The sequence below is a fragment of the Schistocerca americana genome, chromosome 2 (assembly GCF_021461395.2).
Source record: "Schistocerca americana isolate TAMUIC-IGC-003095 chromosome 2, iqSchAmer2.1, whole genome shotgun sequence".
NCBI lineage: Eukaryota > Metazoa > Arthropoda > Insecta > Orthoptera > Acrididae > Schistocerca > Schistocerca americana.
In genome coordinates this window covers 467,553,046-467,580,564 of record NC_060120.1, presented here as the reverse complement: position 1 = coordinate 467,580,564, position 27,519 = coordinate 467,553,046, and the positions used below count along the sequence as shown (strand labels likewise).

At 39.9% G+C, this 27,519-nt stretch overlaps 1 protein-coding gene across 1 annotated transcript in view; it reads right to left on the bottom strand.

The window, feature by feature from the left end:
* Positions 1–27,519, bottom strand: part of LOC124596487 (tRNA (uracil(54)-C(5))-methyltransferase homolog) — a 112,985-nt gene that overhangs the window by 12,340 nt on the left and 73,126 nt on the right. Inside the window, exon 7 of the mRNA XM_047135637.1 lies at positions 18,406–18,484. Coding sequence (XP_046991593.1) covers positions 18,406–18,484 — 79 coding nt within the window. The remainder of the gene's footprint in view (positions 1–18,405; positions 18,485–27,519) is intronic.

Here is a 27,519-nt window from a genome sequence, read left to right as displayed (position 1 = left end):
TGAATTAGACATTTTTAGTGATGCCTCGCCTTCCAAGCAAAGTTCGACAGGAAAAGAATGATAGGCAGTGAATAATCTCATTTTAATTATATTTTGCATGTGCAGTATACAATTGAACAATAATGCCTAATGAAACAGGATGGTAACATAATCAATGGAGAGGACAGTGTTAATCAGGAAAGTGGTGATATGGATCTTGTTAATGAGTCTGAACTATCTGGTAGAATTCAAAATGAAGATGCCCTGGAAAGTGAAAATAAAAACTTGAATGTAAATGTTGAACAGATAACAACAGGGTTGAGATTGTAGGAAGAGAGGAAATGCTGAGGCAGCTTTTACAAAAAATGAATGCTGATTTGAACAAAAAACTCAATGATCATGAGAGAAATCTGAACAAAAAATTTGAACAACAAAGTAACAAACAGGACTAAATGTTAGACCAAGAGACAGCGAATTTTTATAATGACTTTCAGAGTAAGTTTAATAATTTCGCTCAGGAATGCAGAAAATCACGTAAAGAGAAACAATCAGGTTACAACACAGTGTTAAAAGATCGAAGCAGATGAAACTGAGATTCAGAAACAAGTCAACTCACAAATGGAAGTAGTAAAACAGGAATTACTGATGAACGTCATTACAAATAATGAGGTAGTTTGGGCTCAAACTGCATGAGAGGAAAATCAGTCATTAAAGTGGTATCAGGTGTGCAACAACACTGTTCTGATCTAGAATCAAAAATACAGATATTGGAAGGCACAATGAAGACTGTAATAATAGCCCCTACCCCAGTAAATACAAGTATTACCCGACAAGAAATAGAAATTTTAATGCAATAAAATCGTGATATAAGTTGTTGTGAAAACATTGTTAACAGTGTGCTTGGTCAAGCACAGCTTAAAGAATTTGACCCGTATACACTATGACATCCCATGGATTTCATGAAACAATTTAAAACTGTATTTGCATGAATTCAAAATGAATCAGAAAAAATCAATATTTGTGTAAGACTCATGAATGCAGGTCCTAGGACATGGGGAAATTGTGTATCTGATCAGCATACTACATTTGCAGACTTTGAAAGTGCATTTTTCTGCAAATACTGGTCATGTGAGACATTAATTGCAATCAGCTTGAGAAGTCGATGCAAGACCTCCTTAAAAAACACTGGGAGCACAAAAGCTATCTGGACAATCTTATTAGTGATGATGATTTGATCCTAATTTTGATAAAGCAATTACCATGGAAAGCAAGAAAACAGCATTGCGAACATCTGATGATTTGATGAGTTATTACAAGTTGTTGATCATTTAGAAGAAATAGATAATGGAGGAATCCCAAATGTATCAGAGCGAAATTTGACTCATTGTAACAAACTGTTTCAATGACATGATGCACCGCAGAAAGATAATTACTGACATCAATTGTAGGATCAACAATGTGACCATCAACAGCAACACAATGACATGCAAGGAGATGAACATTTGAGAAATTACTGGTGTAATGATGACCAAATTCAAAATGATGACAGGTAATACCGGTAATGACCAATTTCAAAACGATGAGAGGAGAGAAAATGATTTTTGCACATATACCCAGCAGACAGTAGATGATGAAAGAGTTTGAGATCATACGTCAAGCAGAGATATGAATGGCAGACATGGACAACACACGCAATCTCCAGTAAACTAGAAGTAGTTTCAGATGACACCCACTCCAGAATGTCTGAACAATCTAATTATCAAATGGGAGAATGTAAATAATTAAATGTGAAATTAAAGATATTAGGGCTGAAGTACTGAGAGAAGATACACACCATGTAGATGATGTGTTGAATCCAGTGATTGAACTTAGTGTACGTGGTCAGAAAATTACAGCAATTTTAGATACTGGTAGTGATACTACAGTGATGTCTAAAAGTTTGTATGAACAGCTTCATAAAATAGAAGAGGTGCCTGTTTTCCCTGTCAATAGTGTGCAAATCATTACAGCAACTGGGCAAAGAAGTAGTGTTTTTACTGGACAGACACTCATTAGATGCAAAATTTTAGATACACATTTTTGCAACATGGTGCTATTGACTCTTCATTCTTTGACTGTGAGTTGGTTTTTTTGGCAACAATTGGCTATCAGAAAGAAGATGTAAGATTGATTGTGGAAGAGGATGTTTAAGCATTTGTGATGGGGATGATGAATTGGAGGTTAATTTTTTCAGTCTGGTAGAAGAAAAAAAGAGTGTGTTTGCAGTATTATGAAATAGAATGATTCAGAAGAAAACAGATGATGGAACTGAAGCAGCAATATAGATGAAAGATACTGTATCCAGAGAAAACGAATTAGTAGTTCAAGATGTAATGTCAAAAATTCAGGTACTTAAGTAACCTGCCCCCTCTTCTTACTGAGAAAAATTACAGGAACTTTTATGTATGCATGCCAATGTATTTCCAAATAAACCAAGACTTATGAGGGGTTATAAATGTCATATTAAAGTGTGGCCACATGAACCATTTAAAATTAAATCATATTTGATATCCTTAGTTAGAAGAGCGGCCATAGGAGAGAAAATTAAACACAGGGTGCACAATGATCTGATTGAGAGATCAGGTAGTGAATATTGCAATCTGATAAATCCATGCATGGATCTATCAGGCTTGCTCTGGATACTCAAGCTATTTATTGTATTATTTTGCCCATGGGGGATCATCCTGACAACATCCAGGAGATTTTGCAGAAGTTTGCTGGTACTTGTTACCTGAGTAGCCTTGACATGGCTAGCTATTGGCAGTTGGAACTGGAGGAAGGAAGCTCAAAGTACCATGTCTTTGTACAAAGGACAGTGTTATCATTTCAAATGGATGCCATTCAACTTAAACATTCATCAGCAGCAATTGTAAGTGCCCTAGATAAGATTCTCGGAAGACTCCTCTTACAGGACATAACAGTGTATGTTGATGACCTTTTAATTGTGCCACCTTGTACCCTTTTGCATGGTAAAGAACCTGTAAGTATCTTTGATGAATTTATTGATTTTCCATTATGAAGTGAATTGACCACTGAAGAAAAATAACAGATAGGCCTGAAGCAAATGGAGAAGATGAAATTGGCGAGAAAAGAAAGAAATGACCATTTAGTGAAACCTGTTGTGTATTAGATTGGAGATTGTGTATTAATATGATCCCATTTTAAATCGTCAGCAGCAAAGGAAAAAATTAAGAAGGTTTTACATTACTGTTTGGGACCATTTCGAATTCAGACACCAGTACAACCCAACTCTGTTGAAAAACTTAAATGGTAAAAAATATTTTGGACCCATGTCAAAAACATTAAACTATATCCAAAGAGGATGTAGGGAAATGAAGAAGAATAGTGAGATAGTGATTGAGACTCCTGTTGTATATTTTAAGATGAGAACAGACTGTTCAGGCTTTTTCTCAATGAGTTAGGATAAAAAACTGGTCGAGTTTTTTCCCTGTGATCTGTTAGTAAGATGTTAATAACAGTGATTTATGAAAAGTTTGATTTTCTGCAAGTGCAGTGAAGTGATATTGCATATGATGGTTTTCAAACTTTTTTTTTGTGGATTATTACAATGTGAATGTGCTTCAATTTTGTCATTGCACTATTTTGAACTGTACTGTTGTGCGTGATGATTATATTTATTTATTGTCGTGGCATGATCTGTTAAAGTGAAGTGACCCTGCTGCACCTTTTCTTTCTATATTTACAGTGTTACTGTAACCTAGTGACATTATGTCACCGCTACATCAGAGCACACAAGCTGCTGTGCTCAAGGGAAGTAACCAACATCACCATACGCGACATCCAACAGTTTACGAATTCACCGCCGAGCAGCACACAGCAACAACCAGCCATGCTACCTTACCTCCAGCAACACATTGCAGTGAACACAGCAGTCATTCACTAGTTTACGAGTTTTCCGACATCTAGCCACGCTACATTACCACCACCGCTGTACCACAGCAAGTGGTGCAATAACCATAACCCCTCTTCCCTCACTCCACCAGATTGTCTCTGTGTGCAGTCATCCTACCCAGCAGGCCACAGACAAAGGGGTGTTTATCAACAAATCCACATGATGTGGAGTGTCGACACCACTGTGAATCCCATATAAAGTATTTACTGTGCTGGTTAAGTATTTATAAAAAAACGGAGTATCCACGAATGTAGTGATTAAATGTGATACAGATGTTCAACATAAAAATATTTTTGGATGTTACAAAGATGTTGTTTGTTGTTGTGGTCTTCAGTCCTGAGACTGGTTTGATGCAGCTCTCCATGCTACTCTATCCTGTGCAAGCTTCTTCATCTCCCAGTACCTACTGCAACCTACATCCTTCTGAATCTGCTTGGTGTATTCATCTCTTGGTCTCCCTCTATAATTTTTACCCTCCACGCTGCCCTCCAATACTAAATTGGTGATCCCTTGATGCCTCAGAACATGTCCTACCAACCGATCCCTTCTTCTAGTCAAGTTGTGCCACAAACTTCTCTTCTCCCCAATCCTATTCAACACCTTCTCATTAGTTACGTGATCTACCCATCTGATCTTCAGCATTCTTCTGTAGCACCACATTTCAAAAGCTTCTATTCTCTTCTTGTCTAAACTATTTATCGTCCATGTTTCACTTCCATACATGGCTAGACTCCATACAAATACTTTCAGAAACGACTTCCTGACACTTAAATCTGTACTCGATTTTAACAAGTTTCTCTTCTTCAGAAACGCTTTCCTTCCCATTGCCAGTCTACATTTTATATCCTCTCTACTTTGACCATAATCAGTTATTTTGCTCCCCAAATAGCAAAACTTCTTTACTACTTTAAAGTGTCTCATTTCCTAACCTAATACCCTCAGCATCACCCGACTTAATTCAACTACATCCCATTATCCTCGTTTTGCTTTTGTTGATGTTCATCTTATATCCTCCCTTCAAGACACTATCCATTCCGTTCAACTGCTCTTCCAAGTCCTTTGCTGTCTCTGACAGAATTACAATGTCATTGGCGAACCTCAAAGTTTTTATTACTTCTCCATGGATTTTAATACCTACTCAGAATTTTTCTTTTGTTTCCTTTACTGCTTGCTCCATATACAGATTGAATAACATCAGGGAGAGGCTACAACCCTGTCTCACTCCCTTCCCAACCACTGCTTCCCTTTCATGCCCATCAATTCTTATAACTGCCATTTGGTTTCTATACAATTTATAAATAGCCTTTCGTTCCCTATATTTTACCCCTGCCACCTTCAGAATTTGAAAGAGAGTATTTCAGTCAACATTGTCAAAAGCTTTCTCTAAGTCTACAAATGCTAGAAACGTAGGTTTGCCTTTCCTTAATCTAGCTTCTAAGATAAGTCGTAGGGTCAGTATTGCCTCACGTGTTCCAATATTTCTGTGGAATCCAAACTGATCTCCCCCTAGGTCGGCTTCTACTAGTTTTTCCAATCATCTGTAAAGAATTCGCGTTAGTATTTTGCAGCCGTGACTTATTAAACTGATTCATGGCCATTGCTTCGATAGTTATGAGCAGTCCCTATTGAAATGTACCGAGGGTCTCACTGCAGCCTTTACAGATTGTAATTACCCTCCCAACCTTGTACAAAAATAGATATCCCATGCCTTATACTTCCAGTCACCCACCACCTCCCAAAGTCCCACCATCCAGCTCAGAGGAGCATTCCCCTCGTGACTCATTATTATCCAGGACTGGTGCAACTCAATTACATTCTCCGCCAGAGTTTTTACTACCTCTCGTCATCCCCTAAAATGAGAAATGTCCTACCCACTATCCTTCCCACCCATCCCACAGTGGTATTCTCCACACACCGAACCTACACAGTATCCTCGATCCTCTCTACACAACTGCTGCTCATATTCCTCATGGCTCATATTCCTGTAATAGACCTAGATGTAAGACCTGTCCCATACCTCCTCCCACTACCACCTAATCCAGTCCAGTCACAAACATCACCTATTCCATCAAAGGCAGTGCTACCTATGAAACCAGTTATGTGACATACAAGCTAAGTTGCAACCACTGTGCTGCTTTCTACATTGCATGACAACCAACAAGCTGTTTTGTCTGCATGAAGGCCAATGACAAACTGTGGCCAAGAAACAACTGGATGACTCTGTTGCTGAGCACACTGCCCAACATGATAATCATTTCAATGAATGCTTCATAGCCTGTGTCATCAGGATCCTTCCCACCAACACCATCTTTTCTGAAGTGCACAGGTGGTAATTCTCCCCGCAGTATATACTTTCCCATAACCCTCTTGGCCTCAACCTTGGTTACTCATTGTTCTTACCCATCTAGCCCCTTCCCTATTACCATTCCAGCACTACCAGCACTCTATTCCACCAACACATCCAGTTTTTTCACTTCTCTCCTTTTCTGCTACTCGCCCCCCACCCCCCCACCCACCCCACCCCCTCCACTTCCTTGCTCTCCATCTAACTTCATGACTGCACCTAACTATCCTACTCTCCACCTCATCCTTGAATGCTCCCACTAGCAGCACTTTACCATCACCCACCCCTGCCTTGCTATCCCTCTCCCTCCCCCTCACCACCCCAGTCTCCTCCCTTCTACCACCAGGTTGCCTATCCCATCATGTGCTGCTATTTGTAGTTTGGCTCCACCTGCCTCATGATGTGTGTGTGTGTGTGTGTGTGTGTGTGTGTGTGTGTGTGTTTTTGACAAAGGCCTTGTTGGCTGAAAGCTCACTTTCCAACAGTCTTTTTGTTGCACCTATCTGCAACCCAGCATCTCCACCATATGGTGAGTACATTTCGTCCTGGACTTGTCACTGTTTGATTGCTTCGTTAGTTACTTTAATGGTGAACTTTAAAGTTGATGAATTCAGTTAGGAATTAAAAGCAGAAGAATGTTAATTTGCACAATTATGGCAGTTAATTTAATATATATTTTTACGTGGTCAGTTTTGCACTGAAACTTTATGTCACCATACATTTCCAGGTGAAATTAATTTTTGATATCTGGGGTATGGGAGGGTACAGTGTCCTTACATGGCAATGTATTTCTCATGGCAATGTATTTGCTGTATGTTAATAATTTAGATGTACATATATTTAATGATGAAGTTCTCCAATGAGCACGTTGTAGCCATGGCTAATAGTATAAGTTTATCTTTGCTTGTTGACAATACGCTGGAGACTAGTTATTGTTGTGATGTGAGTAAGAGTAGTTGGGCTCTCAGACAGGATGGAGTGAGCTGAGCTTGGATAGTGCATGCGTTGGCACTGCTCGGTAGCCATCTTAGTGCTTTTTTAGGGTGGTGTTGGCACGATTGGTCATTGCTTAGTTTCAGTGTGGAAGGGATTGGTAGCCAATTGTAGCATATAGATTGAAATGTTGAATGTTATCAAAATTGTTAATGTTTAATGAGTATTTTAATAAATTATGATTCATGACTCCTTAAAAATCAATGTTCTCACTTGTAACAGTCATCATAGTATCCCTGGAGAAATTATTTAATGAGATTAGCTGTACAGAAAGTTCGTTTGAAAAGTAAGGAGAGAATCAAAAAATCCAAAGAAGTGCAGTCGGTTATGTAGTATCATGAAATAGGGGAGAGAGTGTCACAGGCATGATAAGTGATTTGGAGTCGCAATCATTAAAACAAAGGCATTTTTCATTGTGGCATTACCTTTTCACGAAATTTACATCAGCAACTTTCTCTGCTGAATGTAAAATTATTTTACTGTCACCAGCCTACATAGGGAGAAATGGTCATCATAATACAATAAGAGAAATCACAGCATGTACAGAAAGATTTAAGCATTCAGAGAATGGAACGGTTGAGAAATAGTATGAAGCTGTTTCAAAGAACCCTCTGCCAGGCTCTTAAGTGTAAATTGCAGAATAATCATATAAATCTGCAGGCTGGCCTCCCAAGCTCTCTCTGGTAAAGATTCAATTGATTGCAGTTTTTTCATCAGAAGTTCCTACTTCATGACTGACAGTGTATATGCTCCTAACAGGTTACAGGGTATATGCTCCTAAAAGAAGAAGATAGTCAGATGGATTCATTGGTGTCAGAGAACCTTAATCATATGAACTATAAGTAATGTGAGAGACCGTAATCATGAGGCAACAAAAGACAGCAATCAGAAAGAGTATTACGACCTACAAGGTAAAACTTTCAGCAGGCAATCCAGTTGAGGAGCAAGGGACAAAAACAGTAGCCAAGACTACATGTAGACATTATATAGTTCTCCTGTAGGCAGCTTAGTTAGTTGTTAGGGGAGAAAAGTTTACATTTTCTTCATCTGTGTAGACTGGCAGTGTTTGTTTCACACTGAATACCCACTCAAACAGTTGACACACATTTTGGGAGACATGGACAATGTGTTTAACTTACTTACTGCTTGCCAATACCTTTACAAGTGACAGTTATTTGGCCTTTTTTAAAAAATATTTGAAACAGCACAGTCAGCTTTGCATCCATAGAAATACGTCTACTTGGATGAATCTGGTATTAATATGTTACTGCTGTAACACACACACATCAACAAAAGTTATATATCACCCCTTTATTTTGAAATCCATGGTCAGGAAACAAAGGCTGACTGAGTAATAAGTATATATTCATATTCAATGTGTTCAAATAAATAAATAAATAAATAAACATTTGTGTAATGACAAAATTGTCTGTTTCCCATGGGAGGTTTCTCACAAAACTTGGGGTGATATCAATAGTGGTCGAACACCCATTTGCTCTGATGCAGGCCTGAATCCATCACAGCATACCATTGATGAGATGATCAAGCTTGTTCCAAATTGTTCCACTCTTCAAAGCTGATTCTGTGTAAGTTGTGCACAGTATGCAGTCATTGCTGACATCCAAAATCAGTTCACTTCAGTTGATCCCACACATGTTTGATTGTGTTCATGTCTGGGTAGCAGGCAGGCCAATCAACTCTGATGATCCTAGCTTGCTAAAGGAATGTCTTCCTGAGAACAGCATGATGAAAAACTTTGGCCACATGCTCCCACTATTTGTTGCAGAATCTCGTCTCAGTAATGGAGAGCAGTGAGATTGCCCTAAACAACCATGAAGGATGTATTTAATGACATCTCAGGACATCATTCCACCGCCACCATGTTGCACATGTGGGATACGTCTACATCATGACTACACAATTCACACTTAAATGCCTGGCAGAGGTAACTTCAAATCACCTTCAGACTATTTCTCTACAGTTACACTCTCTAACAGCCCATGGGAAAAATGAACATTTAATACTGTCTGTACGAACTCCGATTTCTCTTATTTTATTACAATGATCATCTCTCCCAATGTAAATTGGTAACAGTGTATGTAACTGTATTTAAAATTGTGTACTAATGTACAAAGTAAGCTATATCCCACATCAAATATTTGATGAATGGATGCTTAACAAATAAATAAATTAATCAATTAAATTAAATATTTTCACATTCAGAGGAGAAAGTTGGTGATTGAAATTTCTTGAAAAAATAATGCCACAATGAGAAATGCCTTTGTTTTAATGACTGCCACCCTAACTCATTTATCATCTTCGTGACACTCTCTCCCCTACTTAGCGATAAACAAAATGAGTTACCCTTCTTCAGGTTTTTTTTTATATCCTCTGTCAGTTCTATCTGGTAAGGATACATGAATTGGAGTGGCAATCATTAAAACAGAAGCATTTTTCATTGCGACGGGATCTCCTCATGAAATTTCAATCACCAGTTTTCTCCTCCAATTCTGAAAACATTCTGTTGGCACCCACCTACATAGGTAGAAATGATCATCACAATAAAATACAAGGTATCAGGGCTCGCACAGAAATATTGAAGTGCTCGTTTTTCCCGCACGCCGTTTGAGAGTGGAACGGTAGAGAGATAGCCTGAAGGTGGTTCATTGAACCCTCTGCCAAGCACTTTATTGTGAATAACAGAGTAATCACGTAGATGTAGATGTAGATGTAGATGTAGATGTAGGATCCCATACTGCACAACAGTGTTCTAGCAGATGATGAACAAATGTAGTGTAGACAGTCTCTTTACTAGATCTGTTGAATATTCTAAATGTTCTTCTAATGAAACAGTCTTTGGTTGGCCTTCCCCACAAAATTATCTATGTGATGATCAATTTTAAGTTGTTTGTAATTGTAATTCATAGATATTTAATTGAATTTACAGTCCTTAAATTTGTGTGATTTATTGTATAACTGAAATTTATCAGATTTCTTTTCATACTCATGTGGATGACCTCACACTTTTCCTTTTTCAAAGACAGTTGCCACTTTTCACGCCAATAAATTTTTTGTCTAAATCATTTTGCCATTGGTTTTGATTTTCTGATGACTTTACTATACAGTAAATGACAGCATCATCTGCTAACAACCAAAGAGGGCTGCTCAGATGGTCTCCTAAATCGTTTATACAGGGTGTTACAAAAAGGTACGGCCAAACTTTTAGGAAACATTTCTCACACACAAATAAAGAAAAGATGTTATGTGGACATGTGTCCGGAAACGCTTAATTTCCATCTTAGAGCTCATTTTAGTTTTGTCACCTACACTTCCACCTACGCTCAATGGAGCACGTTATCATGATTTCATACGGGATACTCTACCTGTGCTGCTAGAACATGGGCCTTTACAAGTACGGCACAACATGTGGTTCATGCACGATGGAGCTCTTGCACATTTCAGTCGAAATGTTCGTACGCTTCTCAACAACAGATTCGGTGACCGATGGGTTGGTAGAGGCGGACCAATTCCATGGCCTCCATGCTCTCCTGACCTCATCCCTCACAACTTTTATTTATGGGGGCATTTGAAAGCTCTTGTCTACGCAACCCCGGTACCAAATGTAGAGACTCTCCGTGCTCGTATTGTGGACGGCTGTGATACAATACGCCATTCTCCAGGGCTGCATCAGCGCATAGGGGATTCCATGCGACGGAGGGTGGATGCATGTATCCTCGCTAACGGAGGACATTTTGAACATTTCCTGTAACAAAGTGTTTGAAGTCACGCTGGTACGTTCTGTTGCTGTGTGTTTCCATTCCATGATTAATGTGATTTGAAGAGAAGTAATAAAATGAGCTCTAACATGGAAAGTAAGCGTTTCCGGACACATGTCCACATAACATATTTTCTTTCTTTGTGTGTGAGGAATGTTTCCTGAAAGTTTGGCCGTACCTTTCTGTAACACCCTGTATAGATTAGAAAAAGGGGAACACTGGATATCACTTCTGTTTCACTTGATGATTTTGAATTGATTAGTATGTACTGTGAGCTTTTGAACAGAAAAATACAAATCCAGTTGCATGACTGAAGTTATACTCCATAGGAAGGCAATTCGATTAGAAGTCTCTTGTAAGGAGCAATGCCACAAGCCTTCGGGAAATACAGAAATATGGAATTAATTTGATCCCCTGTTAGTAGCAATCATTATTTCATGCAAATAAAGAGCTAGTTGTGTTTCACAAAAATAATATTTTCAGAATTCATGCTGTGTGGGAAAAATATATCTAAAAACAAAGATGATGTGACTTACCAAACGAAAGCGCTGGCATGTCGATAGACACACAAACAAACACAAACATACACACAAAATTCAAGCTTTCGCAACCAACAGTTGCTTCGTCAGGAAAGAGGGAAGGAGAGGGAAAGACGAAAGGATGTGGGTTTTAAGGGAGAGGGTAAGGAGTCATTCCAATCCCGGGAGTGGAAAGACTTACCTTAGGGGGAAAAAAGGACAGGTATACACTTGCACACACACACATATCCATCCGCACATACACAGACACAGACTTTATAAATGTCTGCTTACACACACACACACACATTCCATGTGGGAAAAATGTATCTACAAACAAAGATTCTGAAACTTACCAAACGAAAGCGTTGGTACATTGATAGAAACAATAACAATAACAAACACAAACACACACACAAATTTCAAGCTTTCGTGACCCACGGTTGCTTCATCAGGAAAGAGGGAAGGAGGGGAAAGACGAAAGGATGTGTGTTTTAAGGGGAGAGGGTAAGGAGTCATTTCAATCCCAGGAGCGGAAAGACTTACCTTGGGGGGTAAAAAGGGACAGGTATACACTCGCACACACACATACATTTCCATCCGCACACAACAGACACAAGCAGACATATGTAAAGGCAAATAGTTTGGGTAGAGATGTCAGTCGAGGCGGAAGTACAGAGGCAAAGATGTTATTGAATCACATGTGAGGTATGAGCGGCGGCAACTTGAAATTAGCGGAGGTTGAGGCCTGGTGGGTAACGGGAAGAGAGGATATATTGAAGGGCAAGTTCCTATTTCCGGAGTTCTGATAGGCTGGTGTCAGTGGGAAGTATCCAGATAACCCGGATGGTGTAACACTGTGCCAAGATGTGCTGGCTGTGCACCAAGGCATGTTAAGCCACAGGGTGATCCTCATTACCAACAAACACTGAATGCCTGTGTCCATTCATGCGAATGGACAGTTTGTTGCTGGTCATTACCACATAGAAAGCGTCACAGTGTAGGCAGGTCAGTCAGTAAATCATGTGGGTGCTGTCACACGTGGCTCTGACTTTGATCGTGTACACCTTCCGGGTTACAGGACTGGAGTAGGTGGTGGTGGGAGGGTACATGGGACAGGTTTTACACCAGGGGCGGTTGCAAGGGTAGGAGCCAGAGGGTAGGGAAGGTGGTTTGGGGATTTCATAGGGATGAACCAAGAGGTTACGAAGGTTAGGTGGACGGCGGAAAGACACTCTTGGTGGAGTGGGGAGGATTTCGTGAAGGATGGATCTCATTTCAGGGCAGAATTTGAGGAAGTCGTATCCCTGCTGGAGAGCCACATTCAGAGTCTGATCCAGTCCCAGAAAGTATCCTGTCACAAGTGGGGCACTTTTGCAATTCATCTGTGGGAGGTTCCGGGTTTGGGGGGATGAGGAAGTGGCTCTGGTTATTTGCTTCTGTACCAGGTCGGGAGGGTATTTGTGGGATGCGAAAGCTGTTTTCGAGTTGTTGGTGTAATGGTTCAGGGATTCAGGACTGGAGCAGATTCATTTGACATGAAGACCTACGCTGTAGGGAAGGGACCGTTTGTTTGGAATGGGTGGCAGCTGTCGTAATAGAGGTACTGTTGCTTGTTGGTGGGTTTGATGTGGACGGATGTGTGAAGCTGGCCATTGGACAGATGGAGGTCAATGTCGAGGAAAGTGGCATGGGATTTGGAGTAGGACCAGGTGAATCTGATGGAACCAAAGGAGTTGAGCTTGGAGAGGAAATTCTGGAGTTCTTCTTCACTGTGAGTCCAGATCATGAAGATGTCATCAATAAATCTGTACCAAACTTTGGGTTGGCAGGCCTGGGTAACCAGGAAGGCTTCCTCTAAGCGACCCATAAATAGGTTGGCGTACGAGGGGGCCATCCTGGTACCCATGGCTGTTCCCTTTAATTGTTGGTATGTCTGGCCTTCGAAAGTGAAGAAGTTGTGAGTTAGGATGAAGCTGACTAAGGTAATGAGGAAAGAGGTTTCAGGTAGGGTGGCAGGTGATCGGCATGAAAGGAAGTGCTCCATCGCAGCAAGGCCCTGGACGTGTAGGATATTTGTGTATAAGGAAGTGGCATCAATGGTTACAAGGATGGGTTCCGGGGGTAACAGATTGGGTAAGGATTCCAGGCGTTCGAGAAAATGGTTGGTGTCTTTGATGAAGGATGGGAGACTGCATGTAATGGGTTGAAGATGTTGATCTACATGGGCAGAGATACGTTTTGTGGGGGCTTGGTAGCCAGCTACAATGGGGCAGCCGGGATGATTGGGTTTGTGAATTTTAGGAAGTAGGTAGAAGATAGAGGTGCGGGGTGTCAGTGGGGTCAGGAGGTTGATGGAGTCAGGTGAAAGGTTTTGTAGGGGGCCTAAGGTTCTGAAGATTCCTTGAAGCTCTGCCTGGACATCAGGAATGGGATTACCTTGGCAAACTTTGTATGTAGTGTTGTCTGAAAGCTGACACAGTCCCTCAGCCACATACTCCCGACGATCAAGTACCATGGTCGTGGAACCCTTGTCCGCCGGAAGAATGACGGTGGATCGGTCAGCCTTCAGATCACAGATAGCCTGGGCTTCAGCTGTGGTGATGTTGGGAATAGGATTAAGGTTTTTCAAGAAGGATTGAGAGGCAAGGCTGGAAGTGAGAAATTCCTAGAAGGTTTGGAGAGGGTGATTTTGAGGAAGAGGAGGTGAGTCCCGCTGTGACGGAGGACGGAACTGTTCCAGGCAGGGTTCAATTTGAACAGTTCCGGGTCATCTGGATACTTCCCACTGACACCAACCTATCAGAACTCCGGAGATGGGAACTTGCCCTTCAATATATCCTCTCTTCCTGTTACCCACCAAGCCTCAACCTCCGCTAATTTCAAGCTGCCGCCGCCGCTCATACCTCACCTGTCATTCAGTAACATCTTTCCCTTTGTACTTCTGCCTCGACTGACATCTCTACCCAAACTATTTGCCTTTACATATGTCTTCTTGTGTCTGTTATGTGCCGATGGATATGTGTGCGAAATTTGTGTGTGTGTTTGTGTTTGTTATTGTTATTGTTTCTATCAATGTACCAACGCTTTCGTTTGGTAAGTTACTATATATATTAAAAACAAAGATTCCATGCCTTACCAAATGGGAAAGCACTGGTAGACAGACACACAAACACACACACAGAATTTCAAGCTTTCGCAACCAACGGTTGCTTCGTCATGAAAGTGGGAAGGAGAGGGAAAGACGAAAGGATGTGGGTTTTAAGGGAGAGGGTAAGGAGTCATTCCAATCCCAGGAGTGGAAAGACTTACCTTAGGGGGAAAAAAGGACAGGTATACACTCGCACACACACACATATCCATCCACACATATACAGACACAAGCAGACATATGTCCATCATAATACTTCCCATTTGTTCAGGATTATTTGTTGCTATGAGGTCAAGTATATTTTCACAAACATTTACACTTCAAGTGGGCTCCTGAACTAACCGCCCAAAATAATTTTCAGAGAAAGCATTTAGTACAATTTCTGACTATGTTTTATACCTAGCACTGGCTTTGAACATGTATTTTTGCCAACATATCAAGGATAGACTGAAGTCATCACCAATTATAACAGTATTACTGGAGTACCTATTTCAGATGAAACTTGGGTTTTCTCTGAACTGTTCTATAAATTAATCATCTGCATAAGGGGGGAGGGGGGGGGTGGGGGTCAGCAAGAGACCAATTATTAATTTATTTCAGTTGCCAAGCATAACCTCTATCTATACTACCTCACAAGAACTGTCTACTTCAATTTCATTATAAGATAAACTTCTTCAAACAGCAACAAACACACCACTGCCATTAATCTATCCTTCCTGAACCTGTTAGGTTCTTTTTGAAACTTTCAGCTGAACTTATCTCTGGCTTTACTGAGCTTTCAGTACTTGTAATAAATTGGGCTTTACTGGTTCCTATTAGCTAACAGTGTTGGGGGCATTTGATATTACTAGGTTGTATCCAAACATGTGAGTTGTTATTAGGATACAAACAGATTCAAGTTTCATTCATAAACAAAACCCAACACCAATCCTGAGGCATCCATTCTGCAAGATTTCTTGTCCACCTGTAATGGAGGCCATGGTGTGGTGGCATACGAGTTGGTGCTTGTCATGGCATCACGAATGGAGATACACATCATGCAATAGTCTCCAAACAGTTTGATGTGATACATCACAACATGCAGCCTCTTTAAACGCTGAATTCAGCTCTAGATCACTCAGCTCACAGTTGCTTGTAGATATCAAACACCCTGTGCACCTGTCAAATGTGAATGGCCTATGCACTGTAAGTCCTCAGCACTACCTGCCAAATGGAACTGATTCCATCTCTGCATCACATCACTTTGACTCAGGTGCACACGTCAAGCAGTGTCCCTGGTTAATAAGCCTTGTGGGCATAACATGATATGTGGACTCAAATCATTGTTCTCAATTGTCCTCAGTGGCATGATAAATGTTCACTCTACCATTTCACAGATATCTGTAATATGTCCCTGTTGATGGTTTACTTTCAACTGAAATGCTGCAGTCCTTTCTAGTGTGCTGTTCTACACTTAGTGCTCATGGTAACTGTGATTATGTTTACAAACAACGTAAGGGGTGGTCTTCTGATCAGTACAGCAACAGTCATAATAGCTACACATCTGTATGAGATACCAGGCCAATGACCGAGCGAAGTTGTGCAGTGGTTAGCACACTGGACTCACATTCGGGAGGACGACAGTTCAATCCTGCGTCCAACCATCCTGATTTAGGTTTTCCATGATTTCCCTAAATCGCTCCAGGCAAATGCCGGGATGGTTCCCGTGAAAGGGCATGACTGACTTCCTTCCCCATCCTTCCATAATTCGATGAGACCAAAGACCTTGCAGTTTGATCTCTTCCCCCAAACAACCCAACCCAACCCAACCCCAGGACAATGCAATGCTGTCGTTGATGCATGTATTAGGTGAATCAAATGTCCAAATAAAAATTGCTGGTTTTTTTTCAGATTTTCATTCAGGCTTCACATTGTTTTGTGTTTCAAAAGCTGCCTCTTTTATCATTTCTTTTGTTATTCAGCAAGATATTCATTCACAATATATTTATATGATATGATCCACCAATGGAATTGATGGTGCAATGTAACTCCACAGTATTATTTATTAGTTCATTGTGACTCGGCTTTCGGCTCCTTAGGCCATCGCTCTGCAACAATCACCTCAGTCACTTCCAAGAAAAAACTTCATTATAAATTCGTTCCTCTTATCCTACAACAAAAGCATTTTGACATAGCTGTGTTGTTCTTCCATAACAAATTCTCAGTTTCATGAATATGTCCTGAATAGGGTATCTTCATGAAATCTGAGTGCTGGCACCCATCTGTAGTTCTGGGAGGTTCACACAAACAATACAGCTGATTCAGACAGAACACCATGTCTGAACAATCTTGATATAAGAAGAATGAGGCAAGCGTCCTAGAAATTGCCCATTACCACAGTTCAGTATAAAGAGCCATCCACAACAGGCCATTTAATTTTCTTATTATTATTATTATTATTTACATTTTATGGCCTTCATTGGACCACTCTAGCCAACTTTATAAAAAGAATTTTTCAGTTTCCTGTCAGCCCAGTACTTCTTCATTCTCTTAGATCTAATCCTTCTTTCTTCATAGGAAATCACTCTTCCTATTGTCTTTTTGTTGATTCTCATTTGCAGTCTGGTTTGTTTGTCTGTGAGTTTCCTGATTTTGTCAGTTTTGTATTTTTTTTATTATAGAGATACAATCAATCATCATGACCCTTTTGCTTGGTTAAGCTAAGTCCCATTATTACTCCCAACAACTGTTGCTAGAATATGTCCAGATGAATTGGTATCACGTATCAACCCTCATGTTGGATTAACTGCATTTGCCATTTAAAAACACCCATGTGAGGCATAGGTGACTTACAAATGCTGTAGACATGCTGACCGTCACCACATGAATGGAAAGATAATCTGATTTTCATGCGGCTTCAGCAGTGGCTTTACATCCAGGATTCGGAAAGTAGTTACGTACTCTGGCGGTAAGAGATTCAACAAGCTACCATCAAACAACAGCAAGGAATTGGCAATCCCTAACAATTCTGAAGAAAATAAAAAACATACCTCATTAGCCACTCTTTCTGCAAATTATATGCCTATCTTGTTTCAAGAGGTAGAAAAGTTCTGTTAGCTATACGGTAAGCAGTAGTGTTTGTTATAATGCTGTATGATAAGTAATAACATATTATAAATATGGCTCAGTATTTACGGGTATAACAAATATTTGCTTAGAGAAATATCATTGTAGCAAAGTAAATGTTAAGCTCCCAATGGCAGATGAACACCAACTACATATACAGTAAAACTGAGGAGGCAAAAGCTTTTTGTAAGTGGCAACTTTCTCACTAAGTTACTCAGTTAAATTAAGAGGCTTAAGGCTGATAGTCTATTGTTAATACAACACAGTACACAGATTAAATTTCTATGATGCCTTTGTCTTATGATTATTTATGTATTGACTTTTTCTGTATCTCTGAACGTTTTACATCTTGATGGGATCTGTGGAACACAATGGATGATTGAAAAGGTTGTGCCTTACAGGCACATGCCGCCTTTGTATATTCTGCATGGAAAAATTATTTCTTCAACAATTTCATTCTAAAATCCACATTATTTGGCATAAAAAATTACAGTTGACATAAGACTGTTCATTACATCTATGAAAAGTGTTTACAACTTGGAAAATGCGCTTCGTGTAATTAATTATTCATATACATTCACACTTACCAACACCTCTTCTTCCTGGATTCAGCACTGCAACAATACTTGAGGCAAGAGACAAGTCTTCAAGAACTTTGCGGAGTCGCTAAAGCGTGATAAAAATAAGATTATATTAAATGTAGGATTTTACAAATGCTTCAGGCATAAATCCTGTGTCAAATCTTGATGTTATGACATATATAATGAGAGCACAATGAGACACAAGTAAGTGATACCGATAATTATTTCTAAAATTACATCACAGATATTTCATAGTAGTGAACTACTACCTTACACGATTGTTACATTTGCACACTCTTCAGTATGTTCATTTTGGGTACTAATAAACCACTTCAGCTGTATTTAGTCCTTTATTTTGTAGATCACTACTGGTTTTGTGTCACTAAAAGCCACATCTTTAGGTGAGCATATAGCTAAAACATTTGAGCTAAAAGTCTCTGAACTTTGTACCCAACATTCATTGTCCATCAGAACAAAACACTGCCAAAAGGTGGTATGTCATTGAATAAAAAAGCCGCCAGATTCCAATCCAATATGGTGCATGCATTGACTTCTCTGGTCTATATGCAACTGCGAACAATGACATACCACCTTTTAGCAGTGTTTTGTTCTGACGGACAATGAATGTTGGGTACGGAGTTCCGAGCTTTTTAGCTTTAATGTTTTAGTTATATATTCACCTGACAATGGGCTTTTAGTGCCATTAAACTGGTAGTGATTTAAAAAATAAAGGACTAATACAGCTGAAGAGGTTTATTAGAACCCAAGATGATAACACATAGATGTGGTTGCCCTACCAACAAGGTTGTATGTCTCCAGTATGTGTATCACAGTCGCTGGTATGTGGAAGATACATGAAACTGCAGAAGCAGAGGAGTTTTTATTTTTATTTTTGATGATTCATTTTGTTATGAAAACATATTATGTCTGCCAAATTGCTCCAATACTAACTATAGCTCAAATGACATCCATATAATATTGTGATGAAGTGTCCTGACTTTCTTAGTCCTCCCCTTTCTTATGATTATCATCAGGGTTTTGTTTGTGAATAGCATAGCAGTTTTCATATACTGATTCCTTGCAATGACAAAACAACTAGTACATTGTGAAATTGTTGCTAGTTGGCATATTTGCTTGGGGATTACACTGAGTACCATGTTTATTGCATATTATGGTACCATGATTACTTCTTGGTTTTGTCATCAGGCTGAAGAATGGTATTATGCAGCCCCCGTGCTAGTCTATGTTGTGCAAATCCTTTCATTTCTGCATAACTACAGAATCTTACATCCATTCAAACTTGCTTACTTTATTAACTGAAACTTCAAGTTTATTGTTGCAAGTCACAGCTGCGATTGATAATACTAAATTGTAGTTACAATTGATATCAATAATGGACACAGTAAAGCATAACCTAAAATGTTTTAACAAATGTATTCAAAAACTGTCTCCCTCTACAATTTTTATCCTCCACAGTTCCCTTCATTACCAAGTAATTTATTTCTTGCTGCCTCACAATGTGTCCTATCAGTCTCCACCCCTTCCTTCAGTCAAGCTGTGCCAAGATAGATTTTTTCCCTCCAGTTTGATTCATTGCCTCAATTACATCAGCAACCCCGCTAGTCACATGAGTAACCCGTGACTAAGGAACATAGGGGCATATTTACTGTGTTACATTGACCACATCCAGTGAAGCTGCCTGCAGTGGGAAAGCTGATGTTGTCACAGGCTAGTCATATGAATATCCACAGCAGTTAAAGGTAAGGCAGCCTGGTGACAGACTCACCCTTATTTTCCATTATCCAACTTGCCTCTGCAAGTGAACTATGACCACTACTGTTACTACCTGGACTTTATACCAGTTTCTGTCAGGAGCTATTGTTTATATTATTTCTATGAATAACTGTTATTGTTCAGTTTGTGGACTGATACAGTTGAGTTAGTTAGTTTCATGTTCCATGGATCATTTACACAGTAAGTGGTAATGATGTCTAATGAGACATTTTACATTCACATCGCAAATTTATTTGTAAATGGACTACATGCTTAACATTTTTTTTTTTTAGTTATTCCCACCCAACACCTCTTAAATATTACAATAATAGACATTCTTCTATGGAACAAGAGCCATTGTCAAAGAGAAGCTTTTCAGTCTGTTTTCAAATTTTACTTTGCTGCCTGTCACACATTTTTTATCTCTGGGTCAGTTATCAAAAATTTTAGTTGCAGCAACATGCTCCCCTTATTGCGATAAAGACAACCTTAATGTGAAGCAATGAATTTCAATTGTCTTTCTGGTATTGTAATTATGGATATCATTGTTCCTTTTGAACTCCAATGAATTTTTTACAACAAACATCATGGGGGAATCAATATATTGTGAATCAGTAGTTAGAATGCCAACTCCTTAAACACATGTCTACAAGATGATCATGGATGAGCACCATGCATTATTCTTAAAGGATGTTTTTGAGCAATGAATACTTTCTTTCTTATAGATGATTTACCCCAGAACATTATTCCATATGGCATTATTGAATGAAAATATATCAACTTGCTGATCTGTTTCTCCCCAAGATTTGCAGTGATTCTAGATGCAAATGTGGCTGAATTAAGTTGTGTTAAAAGAGCCGAAATGCGGTTTTTCTAGTTTAAATTCTCATCAATATGGACACACAAGAATTTTAAAGATTGCACCTATTTATTATTTCTCACCATGTGTCACACCTAGATGTGCAAAAATGAATATGTTGTGTCTTTTTAAAAGTGAGGATGAGATCATTCCCAGAAAACCAGTCAAATATACTTTTTAAAACATTGTTTACCATTTCTTCTGTCACTGCACATACACTCGGATTGATCACAATACTAGTGTGATCTGCAAAGAGTACTAATTCTGCTTGTTGTATATTGCATGGAAGATTGTTTACATATACAGTGTACTCCAAATTGTGTGCAGATTATCTGATTTGTAAATTTCTTGTGCAACTAAAAAAGTGCAATATTTTTCTCTATCAAACAGCAATAAACAACCCACCACATGGGAAAATAAGTGCCATTTCCATCATTTGAATGACTGCCAGGTGACAACAGAGTAACATCCACATTGCTACCACCCAGCTTGTTCTGTGTAAATCAAAAACAAATTCAGTTTCCTGATGTTAATCGGCATGTAACTGTTGATTAAGCAAGTTAAAAGAGATTTGTAAAAGAGATGGATAAACAAAAGAAACATGTTGACATTAAAACAAAAATTAGAATTAACTGAAAGATTTGAGAAGGGGGAAGCTGCTGCAAAACTAAGTGCTGATTTGGTACTGAATGCAGATTGTTTGGAACATTAAAAAGAATAAGCAGAAAATATAGGATTTTGTCAGAAAATATTATTCTAGTTCTGGATCGTCTGCATGAAAAAGGCACAAAGAGCTCTACAACTGTTGAATCAGATGCTGGTATTTTGCAATGGTTAAACCAAAATGAGCAGAAGGTGTCGTTGTTTCAGGTGTGATGTATGCCAAAAAAGCTTTATTATGCAAACTTTTGGAGTTAGTGGCTGCTTCTTCTGGCAGAAGGATCAAAGGGGTAGGAAGAGGGGTGAAGGAAAAGGGCTGGAGAGGTCTAGGAAAAGGGATAGATTTTTGAAAAATCACCCAGAATCGTAGGTCAGGGGAGACTTACTAGACTGAATCAGTCCCCAGCAATCAGTCTTTCATTCTCATCCTGTCCAGTAAGACTCCGCTGACTCACAGTTCTGGGTGACTTTTCAAAAATCTACCCCTTTTCCTAGACCTCATCAGTCCTTTTCCTTCACCCCTCTTCCTACCCTTCAATCCTTCTGCCAGAAGGAGCCACTGGCTCCGAAAGCTTGCGTGATTATAACCTTCTTTTATCTGCATATTCTGTCGCCGCTTGGTGAGTAGATTTTTTATTTATCCAATTACATTGTCAAAAATTGATTGTTTTCCTTGTTATAGGAGAATACTGTGATCCACACAGTCAAATGCATTATACAGACTGCAGAAAATACCAACTGGTGCTATTTTATTATTTAATGCTTGTAAAATTTGGTGGCTGAACATGTAAATGGCATTCTAGTGGAGCAATTCTTCTGAATTCCAAACTGTGATTTCCAGAGAATATTATTGTTGCTCAAGTGAGATTCTATTTTACAATACATCACGTTCTCAAAAATTTTGGAAAATGATGTCAGCAGTGAAACAGGTCAGTAGTTATTGACATCTCTCCTATCGCCTTAAGGAGAGGTTTGACAAAAAGCTTGAGTTGGTGATGCAAACAGATTTTCAATCTGTTGTTACAAAAAGTTTATTTGTATTCAATAAATGCTATTGTCCCAAAAGTGACTGTTAAGTTAGTTACTCAATCTACCCATCTAATATTCAGCATTCTTCTATAGCACCGCTTTCCACAAGCTTTTGTTCTCTTCTTGTCTGCACTGTTTATTGTGCCTATTTCATTTGCACAGAAAGCTACATGCCATAAAAATATTTTCTGAAACATCTATTTCTGATGTTACAATATTTTTGTCTTTCAGGAAATATTGTTTTGCTACTGCCAGTTTACATTTGTATCCTCTTTGCTTCTGATATTGTCAGTTATTTTTATGACCAAATAACAATACTTTTCTACTGCTTTCAACAACGAATTTCCTAATCTAATTCCTTCAGCCCTATGTAATTTAATTCCAAAACACTCCGGTGCCCTTGTGCCACTTTTTTTCATCTTACAGCCTCTTTTCAAGATACTATCCATTACTTTCAACTAATGTTACAAGTCATTTGCCATGTATGACAGAATTACAGTGTCATCACCAAACCTTAAAGGTTTTAATTTTTTGTGCTTGAACTTAATTCCAATTCCAAATTTTTCCTTAGTTTTCTTTACTACTTCCTCAGTCCACAGACTGAAAAGGTAGAGTATAGGCTATAGCACCAACCCACTCATTTCTCAGTTACTGTCTCCTTTTCATGTTCTTTGATTCTTAAAACTACAGTTGGTTCTGTACAAGTTGTAAATCAGCTTTTGCTTCCTGTATTTTATCTCTGGTACCTTCAGTATCAAAAAGATTGTATTCTCTCCAGCATCTGCAACATAGTGGCTTAACTGTGGCAACAAACATACTAGTTCTGGCATAATTGTACCATATCATTTCCAAGCACATCAGTGTTTGATAGGAAATGATATCACACGAAGGGATGTTTTCCAATGACATTATACTACATCGTCCACATACCCACACACAACTGCAGCATTAACCTAGTTCTGACCACAAAGTACACCAATTATTGTCAACATTAAAGTGGATTTAATATCAAGGTACAGAGCAGGTCCATAGAATAGCTGCTTGTATGTTCCAGTTGTAGCTGTATTGCAGTTAGCTTCAACATCACAGACTTGCTTGTGGATTGTAGTGTGCCACCTGTGGACACAGTGAATTATGTGTTTATTATGTATGCGTGTTTCATTTACAGGTTACATATAAAATGTTGAGCGGGAAAGGGGTACGGGGCAACAACTATGAATAATTTGGTAAGAATAAATATGACACACTTGTGAGCTCTAGCAATTCAGGGAGCTGATTTTAAAAAACACAAGCCTTCCTGTGATATCAATTGTTGTGTATCAGATAGCATTTGGGAATGCACACAACAGTGAAACCAAATGCAGAAACTGTTAACTAAATGGCTGATCAGTGGTGACATAATATTATGCATACACTTTAACTTAGCTGATCCCAGAGGGAGATGAAGCATTTCAGCCACGTGTAAATTGCTATGGGGAGAGGAGTGATGAAGAAGGAGCAGGACCCATCTCTCTTAAGCTATGTGGGCACCACATCCAGGCTTTGGGCATCAGTGTGAGCACCAACAGTTATCTTTCTTATATGAGAAAGATTTTCAAGCAGGGCCTGTGATGAGCTGCTTCATGACACATTCCAGCACTAATTAATCAAATATAGACAGTCCAAAGGCCCAAAAAAGTGTGCTAAATAACAGCATATTCTGAACAATACCAATGGCTAATACACTCCTGGAAATGGAAAAAAGAACACATTGACACCGGTGTGTCAGACCCACCATACTTGCTCCGGACACTGCGAGAGGGCTGTACAAGCAATGATCACACGCACGGCACAGCGGACACACCAGGAACCGCGGTGTTGGCCGTCGAATGGCGCTAGCTGCGCAGCATTTGTGCACCGCCGCCGTCAGTGTCAGCTAGTTTTCCGTGGCGTACGGAGCTCCATCGCAGTCCTCAACACTGGTAGCATGCCGCGACAGCGTGGACGTGAACCGTATGTGCAGTTGACGGACTTTGAGCGAGGGCGTATAGTGGGCATGCGGGAGGCCGGGTGGACGTACCGCCGAATTGCTCAACACGTGGGGCGTGAGGTCTCCACAGTACATCGGTGTTGTCGCCAGTGGTCGGCGGAAGGTGCACGTGCCCGTCGATCTGGGACTGGACCGCAGCGACGCACGGATGCACGCCAAGACCGTAGGATCCTACGCAGTGCCGTAGGGGACCGCACCGCCACTTCCCAGCAAATTAGGGACACTGTTGCTCCTGGGGTATCGGCGAGGACCATTCGCAACCGTCTCCATGAAGCTGGGCTACGGTCCCGCACACCGTTAGGCCGTCTTCCGCTCACGCCCCAACATCGTGCAGCCCGCCTCCAGTGGTGTCGCGACAGGCGTGAATGGAGGGACGTATGGAGACGTGTCGTCTTCAGCGATGAGAGTCGCTTCTGCCTTGGTGCCAATGATGGTCGTATGCGTGTTTGGCGCCGTGCAGGGGAGCGCCACAATCAGGACTGCATACGACCGAGGCACACAGGGCCAACACCCGGCATCATGGTGTGGGGAGCGATCTCCTACACTGGCCGTACACCACTGGTGATCGTCGAGGGGACACTGAATAGTGCACAGTACATCCAAACCGTCATCGAACCCATCGTTCTACCATTCCTAGACCGGCAAGGGAACTTGCTGTTCCAACAGGACAATGCACGTCCGCATGTATCCCGTGCCACCCAACGTGCTCTAGAAGGTGTAAGTCAACTACCCTGGCCAGCAAGATCTCCGGATCTGTCCCCCATTGAGCATGTTTGGGACTGGATGAAGCGTCGTCTCACGCGGTCTGCACGTCCAGCACGAACGCTGGTCCAACTGAGGCGCCAGGTGGAAATGGCATGGCAAGCCGTTCCACAGGACTACATCCAGCATCTCTACGATCGTCTCCATGGGAGAATAGCAGCCTGGATTGCTGCGAAAGGTGGATATACACTGTACTAGTGCTGACATTGTGCATGCTCTGTTGCCTGTGTCTATGTGCCTGTGGTTCTGTCAGTGTGATCATGTGATGTATCTGACCCCAGGAATGTGTCAATAAAGTTTCCCCTTCCTGGGACAATGAATTCACGGTGTTCTTATTTCAATTTCCAGGAGTGTATTTAGTGCTCAGTGGAACAAAGCACAAGACAAATCAATAACAAGTATCATAAGTTTAATGATACTAAATTATTTTGCATTCTAACATAATTTAATCTTCACTTTATCAGCTATGTCAAGCTGCTTTTCCTACAGCTAAGTCTGCTAAATATGATGATACAATTTTGATGTTACAATACTATTAATTTTTATTTTCCCCTAATAATTTAAAGCCTTTAACATATTCAGTTTTTTTTATACATTCACCTTAATATAATCACACTACAGTATGTAATAAAATATTGAGGTCATCCAGAAAGAAAAGATGGTGTAGTTATACTAATGAAATACACTATATTTATTGAAAAAAATTCTATTACATACATGAAGCTTCCTTCACTTCTCTACATAATCACATCCTACATTTAAAAATTTGTCATATCTGCTCATGAGCTTCAGAATTTCTATGATATACTCTTCTGCTACCAGTTCATTAAGCCAGGTGGTCACTGCATTCACCAGTTCTTCACTGATTCCAAAATGTTTACCTACCAGAAACTCTTTCAGCTTAAGAAAATGGTGGAAATCACAAGGAACAAGTCAAGACTATAGGGTGGATGATCACAAATTCCCCACCCAAATTGATCCAGAAATTCTTGACTTGCAACAGCAGTGCAAGGGCAAGCACTGTTAAGGTGAAATGCACATTTCCTCAAGAAAGCATTCTTTGCCTCCTATTTTGCAAAGCTCATTGTAGTTTTCACAGATCAAGAGTTGGAGAATGCAGTGTCCACTTGCTGAACTGGCAGGAGAAGAGTGCAACATGGGAATTCTGAAGCTCATGACCAGATACAACAACTGTTTAAATGTAGGAGGTGATTATGTAGAAAAGCAAAGGAAAGTATGTAACAGAATTGTTATTTCATTTTTCCATATTTGGAGAGTGGTGATGCTGCAATCATTGTTCAATTAATGAAAATCCACTCCAGTTGCTTGATTAGAATTTTATTACGTCCACATGACTTTGTCCAATAACTATTGTGGGTTTCATTTTGTATAACTGAATGGCCTTTATTTTTCTGGATTTTCTTTGTATATACATACCACCTGCCATGCATTTCACAGTAGTTTTCAGAGGACAGGTGTAGATGTATATACACAACAGTGCAACAGACACATGGAGTTTGGATATCTTTAAGCCGGCCGGTGTGGCCGTGCGGTTAAAGGCGCTTCAGTCTGGAACCGCGTGATCGCTACGGTCGCAGGTTCGAATCCTGCCTCGGGCATGGATGTGTGTGATGTCCTTAGGTTAGTTAGGTTTAAGTAGTTCTAAGTTCTAGGGGACTGATGACCAGAGCAGTTAAGTCCCATAGTGCTCAGAGCCATTTGATATCTTTATATAAATATATACTATCACTAATACAGTGGATCTGGATGTATACAAAATATTATACCACAGATAATGGTGTATCGCAATTTTTTAAGTGAGTATAAACATCTCTTAATCAAAAATCGTTTTACTTTTGCTGCAGAAAGATTTCTATGGATTTTCTTTTTATCATTTTGCAACCTGTTAGGGGAATATCTTCAACCAGCAAGTGAATTATGATCGATAGCTCTTTTATCACTTAGCATCACATTCTAATCATGTCTGGTTTGTTTACAGTAATTATGA